Genomic DNA, 9,669 nt, shown 5'->3' with positions numbered 1-9,669 from the left:
TGGTAATTTTGACTAAATCTTTACCGTAATAGGTGTATTTTGGAGAAAACGTCCAAATAAGCGAATTTAATTAATGATTACTGTTTTGACACTATCCAATCATCAATCCAATTATAGGTGATTGCGATAATGTCCCATTATATTGTCATTTGACAGGTATTTAGACCTGATTACCTCCTGCACCATTCATTTTTATTTTATAACCGTCGTTGAACAGTCGACCCAATTTTTAGGTTTATGACTACTCATGTTCCACTACGTGATCCTGTCATTTTGAACCCAATTCAGATGACAACGGAACTCCTGGATCAATTTGAATTCATGGAAATTTGTCTTCGTGGTGGATTCTTTGATGGAACTTACCCGCATTTGCGTTGCATGGAGAGGAAAACCACGAGAACCTGTCACGGTCAGCCTGACGGTAAGGGCCCATGATCCGTCTTCAACTGAGTAAATTTCACGTCAGCACTAAGGTCGGTTAAATCCGGCTGAGGAATTCGTATCGACCAGCCTTCGCTTAAGATTCGTACTCGGTTCACCTCATTGGAAGACGAACGTTCTATCCCCTGAGTCATTGCGGCTCCCTGCATGATCCCGTCGACAACCTGGAGCGGCCGGTGAGAATAACCGTGTTTTTCAAAACTTTATTAAATGGTTTCAGGGAAAATCTATTCCACCCCTATATATACTTCATTGCATAAGGCAGGGATGGGCAAACTTTTTTGGTAGAGAGCAAAAAATCGAGAAGAAAAAGTTTGGTGGGCCAAGAAAAAACTTCTTAAAAAAAACGATATACAAGTTTTAATTGAAATATTTAATGAGATGTGCGATTTCATTTTTAAAGTTCTTTATATTGAGGTTTGAAGTGAGACTTCCTAATTTTGAGGAACGAGACTTGTCTATTATTCATCTCCTGAATTAATTTTTTTAAAGGTTCATAGGTGAAATCACTTGTTCACATTATATAAGATGAAGCAAACATAGCACTGATTTTCTGGCATGCGATATTAAATCTGGGAAACTAGCTTTTGGTAATGATTTGTAAAACTCAAACTTGGGCATGTTTCAAAACAACCACTTCAGATGATTGTTAGATTGCAACTCAATTAATTCAAGCTGCAAATCCGACCTCACTGTTTCACAATTTACTTTGAAAGGCATGGTAAAAATATCTAATTCTGTTTGAATGGCACTGAAATCTTGAAATCTGCGTTCAAACTCAAAATGGAGTTTTTCAAGCCATCTTCATGACTCTTAAATTTTCATCGATGGCTTTTTTATGTCAAATTGATGTCAAATTTTTATCGATGGCTTTGATTCTAGCAGTCACCGTTTTTCGAGATAAGGTTATAGCATCAAAATTATTTTTCATGTCTGGATATAAAACATCACAAACTTGGAGCATACATTGTTTAGCAAACACACCCATCACCAAGAGATTTATTATTTTTAGCAATATTGTATACCACAATGTAACTTGCATGCGTAGCTGCTTCTTGAACAATGTTTATCTTCTTTAAAAAATTTTGTCGGTCTGATCATTCTTTAAAGAAACTTTCTGCATTTTGTCATCTTTCACATTCAGTCATTGCTTCGTAGTTGGCATTCTTGTGCTTGGTTGTAAAATGTCGGTTGATGTTGTATTCTTTAAAAACTGCTACAGCTTCATAGCAGATAATGGCTTATCTTCTACAACTGTAAAAAAAAATATTTCCAAGTCCATCACTGCACTCCGAATCAACTTTGCGTTTTTTTAGTAGCCATTTTGGGGGAAAAAATTTTTGCAAATATCTCAAACAAGCACTTGCTATTCTGTACATTTAATAATTTCACCATTATTTACAATAACGTTATATGTGTGTAATCTTTCGCTACGCAATAATTCACGTCGGTCGTTGGAGCTTAAAATGTCACATGTGAAATACAATTTACCTGTATTAGATTCCGTATGTCTGCTAGCCTATCGAGAAAAATAAACGCGCGTTGGCTCCAATCTACGGCTATTCTTTAAAGAACTTCTGCTTTCAACATTTCACCAATTGAAACTTTCTAAAGCTATTTCCATCAATTTATGTTTTGTAGAACAAAAAGTAGAGAAAGTAAAAATGATAGTAGAGAATTGATGTATATTGTCTATATTCGCCACGGATTGCAAGTTAAAATTCTTTCCGCGGGCTGGATAAAATGGAAAAATGGTAATCTTCCGTCTGACCACAGTTGGCCCGCAGGCCGTTGTTTGCCCATCCCTGGCATAAGGTGTATCTAAGTATGCAATAAGAAAATCGATATTTTTAGATCAGAAAATCTCCCTAAACAATTCCTTTAATTAAATATCCTATTTACACATGCCCTGTAGAAATGCTTAAATAAATCTTTTTATGCATTTTTTTAAAAATTTTTTTTATCCATGACTATTTGTCTGTTACAAGGAAATTCTCTTATCTTAGTTTTGTACTATAGTCACCATTGATTGAGATAATCTTTTACAATTTTCGTATATATATCATAAGACATATATTCACGGTGATCATACATTTTAAAAAATATCATTATTGGAGTGTTTAAGAAATACCAATCCAACTTTGAGGTTAACGATTAAATCGAGAGATTCAAAAGATGAGTGTAAACGAAACACACGATTATAAAACAAGGATGGGAAAATTTTCGTTTCTTTTTCTCCTTCATTATACTCATTTAAAGTGTAGAAAAAGTGAGATGAGACAAAGTAAGTCATGAAGCTTCAAATATTGAAAAGAAAATTTCAAAATAGACAAATGAAAATAAATTATGAGATGATATTCTAGGATTACGCAACTGAGAAGGGAAACTAGGGAAGTGTGACTCGCCAATTTTGAAATAAACTAGTGGGATGTGAAACAACAACAACAGAATAATATTTTTTTCCAATGTCCACCTGGGTTGACATTCGTCAATTCGTAAGTGTCAGGGCAGATTTGTTAGTCATTCTTTCAGAGGCACCGTATTAGGTGGGCTAGTGTTGCTCCCACAGGTAAGGACAGATAGTACAGAGAATGAAAGAACATCCATGCCTTTTCCGGGATTCGAACCCAGAAACTCTCTGATGCAAGTCCAGTTCCCTGACCCTTACACAGTCCGGTCGGCCTACAGAATAATAAAGTTTTAAGAAATTTCAATTATATTTTGAAAAGATTGAAGGAAAAAAAATTTAGATTTTTTTAATACATTTGGTTATAGCTGTCTTGTTACAATACATTGTTCATAACATTGCGTTTTGTATAGTATGTTAACAACATTGTTATGGTTCTGTATTGGGCATTTGTCAATAACGTGGTTTTTTTATATTGTGTATTTGTGATCAATTATGTTTTGTATTTTGTTTGCATTGTAAATTTTTTTAGCATTGTTTTGAATCGTATATTTGTTTATGACATTGTTTCCTTTTTATTTTTTAACATAATACTTCTTAAAAAAATCGCTTTGTAATGCATATTTGCATATAATTGTTTTTTTTTTTTTCGGTCTTATATTTTGCTTATAAGGTGTAGTTTTTCTATTCAAAAAGATTCGCTGTGNATGAAAGGCACAATGTTTATTCCTCATAAGGCATACATCCCACTAGTTTATTTCAAAATTGGCGAGTCATACTTCACTAGTTTCCCTTGTGAGAAGTTCTCTTCTAATAATTTGTCTGCATTTCAATACTTTGAAGTATTTTTTTTAAGAAACAGAAACTTCATGAACTTACTCTTTCCTTCGTTAAAATTTCAAATCAGTAATGAAGGAGATAGTCCTCTGTATAGCGCGTCCTCTTATGTTCACGAGACGATGTTTGAACAGATTTGATATTCAATCAAGTACGTATTATAATTGAGATTGTATTTAAATTGGCACGTCATTTTTACATGAATGAGACTTTTCTGTATTTTATAAATTCCTAACTTTAGACCCTAACTCGAAAAGCATTAATCGATTTATGGAAATGAATATAACGACATAGAGTTGCCATAAGTTATCTTCAGTTAATGTTTTTGTCTAAAGCTAAATGGAATTAGTGAATTGACAATGCAATCATTGCAAGTACAATATGAAGGATCATTTAAATTTTGAAATGAATCGGAAGTAAATACAGTCGGACTTCTATTTAACGAACTGCCATTTTGCGAATTTCTCTATTTTGCGATTTTTTTTTTAGGAACGAAGAACATTTGGGAAATTTCTTCGTAAAATAACTTCTAAATAGCGATATGAATTTTCTATTTAACGAACTTTTCCTTAAGAAACACTTTCCCTATTTCCCAAAATATTTCGGAGAATTTCGTACAGGAATCCATGCCAAAAATCAATTTACGAGAAAGCTTAACAGAAATTTCTAAGGCATGGAACTATGATGTTACGTATTTGTAACAGTTTTTCTGAAGCTGGTTCACAGTCAGGGCGGAGGACGAGGATGATATTTCTTTAGAAGAACTTTGAAAAAATGTGGGTACAGCTTAGAGAGAACCGCGAAATGAATGGTGATTTTCTTTATATTGATTCTGAAGCTGAATCGGATATTTTCGACAGTGTGAAAAATAAAACGCAGCAATAAATTGTAAAGGAAGACTAAGAAGTTGAAGAAATCAGCAAACGTTCAGATGTTAAAATCATTTGCAACAATTCGTTAGTCGATAATAATTTACAAGATAAGGGTGCATTAACTGCTATTTTAATTATGTCTAGTGTTTATAAATTTAAAACCTGTTTTGTGTTTTTTGAAGTATTTCTATTTAACGAATTTACCATATAACGAACTTTTTATCGGAATTTAGCGACTTTGTTAAATAGAGGTTCGACTGTAGTTCTTATAACGAATTTCAACCATCCCTCATTTGTATGCCCATGCCAATTGGACTATAATCCCATGTTTCACTGACCAATGAATTGGTTTCAAAAGAAAGAAGAAAGCTTGTTACACGTGTCACACCGGAACACGCCCCTTTCTTCTCACCCCCCCCTCCTGTTCACCCCTCCCAGCATATGGACTCAATTGCTGAGGGGAGGGAGGGGGGGGGAATCTCGAATGGAGAACAGCCTGTTTTGTGGTTTTACTTTCTTTTTACTTTTTCTTTCATTCGTTCGCCCGTCCCTCGCAAAAAGAGAAGGGGGTGGTGTTTTCAGGTAGCAGTCATTTCCCCCCCCTAAGTGTTGTGTGTGTGGGGGTTGGTGCACATCTTCATATAATGTTTGAAGTAGAACCCTTGATGGAGAGGGGAGAGGGATATTTCACCCCCCCCCTCACGGCACTCGGAAAGAAAACGTGACTCCCGAAAGGTGGTAATCAGGGGTGAGTAGCTGTTAGGAGAGGAGGAGGAAGGTGTTTTTCTCTTCTTTTTTTTTATTGTTGTTAGTGTCCGTTATATCATCCTCAACCTGTTTCTTTTCCTTTTTTTTGTTATAATAATAGTCATTGTTATCTAAAATGGGTCAACATAGTGTCTGAATTACAATCAGATCCCTGTTTTATTTATATTCCACAAGCAGAGGAGGTACTTATCTGTTAGGAATATCAAGGGAGCATTTATACGCATATCATTGCTCATAAAATTTCGAAACCTTTTTTTTTTTAAATCATTTTTCCAAATCGAATTATATTGCAATAAAATAACACAGAAATTCAGCACAAAAAACTTTGAAATTGCTTTTATTCTAATTTATAGGATGATTGAAATAATGAGGTGCGGAAATTATATATAAAATTTAACAACTCGTTTTATCCGATAGGAGAATTAATAGTTAGAGTTATCAGTGATTATTTTTCTTCACCTAATGGAATTATTGAAAGAAAGTTTTACAAAAACTTTTTACGAAAATTTAGAATAATGTCTATGATTTACCTAACAGAATCATTGAAAGTCATTCAGAATTTTGTTTTAAAATTAATATAATTACAGATCTATGCGTGCTAGAGTACTGAAATTTTTTCATTAGGTGTAGGGTGCTATTTTAGATCCAGATCCTAAAAATCGCTCGAACGTTTCAATTAGTTCGTTCGGAAGAGTTGTTTGAAAAACGAATTTTTTTTGTAGATTTAGTATTGCTTTTTCAAATTAAACTATTAGCGATTCTGTATTTACAATTATGTAAAAGATACCGTCAATGATGTTTGGAAACTTTTAATTAAAGTGGAGGTTTATTGCATTTTCTATTATTTATTCATTCTATCAGGTAAATCTGAAGTAAAAAAAAAAATATGAATGGCAGGTGGCAATGATATTAACGAATAAGTGATACCACGTGTTTATTTCATTTATAGCTAGCTGAATACCCGTGCTTCGCACAGGGTATAAGAAAAAGCATTCATTAATCAGTACTGAACACCAATGCAAAATCGTTCACAAAATTTTCATACAAATGCCAATACAAATAATAAAGTTACATTATTATTTGCTACCCTTTTCGGTTGTTTTACATTATTAGATTAAGCAAAAGGACTTTTTAGTTTTTCATCCCATCAAAATAAAGGATCACTGTTGTTAATAATAATTTGATGTCGGTACCCCGGCTTTTTACAGTATCCCGTAAAGGAATAAGTACATTTTCTCCATTTATTTTTCTTTCTAGCTCATTTTTATTACATTTCGTATTTATTATCAGAATTGATTAAGTATCATTGACATCAATAACAGTTCGCTGCTTTTTTACACTCTCTTAAGCAAACTGAGTAACATTTCTCCATTGATTTTGCCTTTTACTACATAACTCATTATTGCACATTAATTAGTAATAAAACAAAATTAATTGTCTTCGGGGAAAACAGTAATATTGGTGTTTTTTCACGCTTATTTCTCAGCGTTCCATTTTTCCAATAATTTTGTCTTTCAGTCCAATTTGTTTATATTAAATTATTTAGTTTTGCAAAATCACGATTTAAAAATATAACTATAAACAAAATAGCACTATAAATAAAACCCGTGGTTTCAGATAAACTTAGAAATAATAATTTGGTGATGTAATTTGCTTATGCTACCACGATCACGTTGAGCATTCAGATAACCTGGCATAACAAATGAAATATAAGTGAGAGTAAAAAGCAGCGGAGTCATCCATAGCTTCATTTAAAACACTGACTCCAACAATGAAAAAATTTCGCTTTTTAAATGTATCTGAATAAAAAAAAAAAAAAAAAGTTTTGTACAGAAGAGAAATTTAATGGAGAACTCGTTCGCTAAGGGGTACCTTAAAAAGTCGCCATACTATTGTTCACACCAATGATGAACAATTTTGGTTAAGTATGTTTAGAAATATAAGTATATTTGGAATCTATTAGATTCTAAATATACTCTTATATAGGAACGATGTATTTTAAGCTAAATTTGGTGCCGATTACAGCTGCACCAATACTGTACATTTTTATTACAGACTAGCCGCCTGAAGCGGCCAGCTGTCCGCAACGCTAAAGGTTTTCACAAATAAAGTTTTTTAAAAATAGCAGGAAATCTGAAGATTAGTGGACAATTAAAGTGCTCCTGTCCTACAATTTTGTCTTCATATCCAGTTCTGCTGCAGATGTGTTATAGCTCTCGAGGATGTTTGAAGATGTAACTTTGCTATGGTAACCTGAGGCCTATGGTAACCTAACCTATAATATAACTATCAGGTGGAGACTTTTTTTTTTATTGTAAAAGCATACAAAAGTTGCTTTCGAAATCATCATTGGCCAATAGTTGAAAATTAAAACGCAGTTAGTAACATATTTAAGAAACAGCAGTAAAATAAAGCTTGTGTCAGTCAGCATACGGATAGTATATAATTCCTCCTATTCTTGTAAAACTTCTTTATAAACAATATTTTTAGTTTTTCCATTTGGTGCCACCAACTCTTGAGCAGCCAACATAAAGCTGCCCATGTGAAAAGCAAGGCTTCTGCAAGTCAAGACCAACGACTTTTAAAGATTGTCTCTGAGATTTATTTATACTCATCGCAAAACTAAGTCGAACAGGAAACTGAAGTCGTTTAAACTGAAACGGAATATCTGAAGATATGATGGGGATGCGAGGAATAAGCACACTATTTCCTGTTGAATGTCCTGTTATAATCACAGCTTCAATAACATAAGACATCAATTTTTTCACAATCAATCTTGTTCCATTACACAATGCAGGTGGATCCAAATTTCTTAAAAGCATAATTGGTGCTCTAATTTTCAATTCTAATTTATGTGCAGGCACTCCAGGTGGTACTTCTTGGGCTCTAGAATTGCTTGTCGAAATTCGGTCAGGTTCCATCCTTCTTTGACGTTCCACAGACGTTTCTTGGGCCCTTCTTCTTCTTTTAAAATCTCTTAATATCTTTTTCTTTGACAAAATACAAAGTTTTTTGGAAGGCGGTTCTGCCATGTCAGTAATCGGGTTTTTAAGAAGTCAACGAATAATTTAGAACAACAATTACTATGAAAGCAAATCATGAAACTTTAATATTAAAATCTAAGTGCTTACCTGCAAACTGAAACTTTCTGAAAATTTAATAAAAACTGTTAAAAACTGTTACATTTAATAAAAACTGTTAAAATAAAGAATAAAAAAACCAAAGAGATCCAAGGTAAGTGTGATCGTTCCTTCAAGAACAATTAAATTCCTATGTTATATATTATATAGCTACAACGCTTAAGAAAAAAAAAAACTAAAATGCGAAATGCATGAAAAGAACACGAAAACGAATTAATTTTTTATGGTATCAATTTCTATTTCTATATCGCTTCAAAAATTATCGTCTTCGCTTAAGAAAAAAAAATAGAGCGTGGAAAGAAGAAGAAAAACTTATTATAACGATTATGAACAGCGACAAATATATCAAAGCGAAGCGTTCGATTTACGTATCGAATATGTTGCCACATTTTTAATACAAAAGTTAAACTTTTCTCCACTTTGATAAATGTAAACTAATGCGAACCTTACAATTAAATTATTAATTCCTTCGTATATTATTGGTTTAAGTTGTCGAAAATTAATATTTCAATTGTAAGGTTCGCATTAGCATACATTTATAAGAGTGGAGAATGCATTTCTTAATTCGCGATCGCAACACTCGAGTACGCCCTCTATCGGGAGCCTGTAAATATCAGACATTAATTTATCACGTTTTCATTTAGTTCCATGAAAATCATCGGCCATGACAGACGCCATTTTCTTAGCAGCAAATAAAAATCAAAATGTCCCTAAGGAACAGCTGAAGAACTTGAAAAATCTAACCAGAACATGCCAAACATTGAAGCAGAGCATGCCAAGCATTTGAAGAACAATTTCTCAATAATTTTTACCTTTCTATTACCAACAGCATAACTTACAATTTCATGATCACTTGCTGTTACAGATGTGTATATTACGGTAAAATAATTTTTTCTGTCTTCAATTCATTACAAATTAAAATGAAGTCAACATTGCTTTCGTCATTCCAGTAAAGAAATGTGAATTCAGAACGTCAAGAACTGCAATAGTTATAGAATTCTTCTTTGTTATAGAACAGTATATATTTCTGTATCTATATAATTCGGAAAACAACAATAAAGAATCAACCAAATTACTTGAAATAGTGTCATTTGTGCTGATGATTAATAAATTTTTTATCGTTTTCTTGGTAAGTATTTCTTAGTTTTGAAAGAATAGATAATTTCAACTAGAATTCAGCTGTTCTGTTTTTAAGCTACATATT

The 9,669-nt window shown here is 32.9% G+C and overlaps 1 protein-coding gene across 1 annotated transcript; it reads right to left on the bottom strand.

The window, feature by feature from the left end:
- Window positions 1–7,811: 7,811 nt before the first annotated feature.
- Window positions 7,812–8,357, bottom strand: LOC107446549 (ATP-dependent DNA helicase PIF6-like). The gene has a single exon (XM_016061225.3). The coding sequence runs from the start codon at window positions 8,355–8,357 to the stop codon at window positions 7,812–7,814; it is 546 nt and encodes a 181-aa protein (XP_015916711.3).
- Between the last annotated feature and the right edge of the window lie 1,312 nt (window positions 8,358–9,669).

Source organism: Parasteatoda tepidariorum, chromosome 8, assembly GCF_043381705.1.
Source record: "Parasteatoda tepidariorum isolate YZ-2023 chromosome 8, CAS_Ptep_4.0, whole genome shotgun sequence".
In the NCBI taxonomy this organism is placed as follows: Eukaryota; Metazoa; Arthropoda; class Arachnida; order Araneae; family Theridiidae; genus Parasteatoda; species Parasteatoda tepidariorum.
Note: the sequence above shows the minus strand (reverse complement) of the source record. Positions and strands in the feature narration are given on the sequence as shown.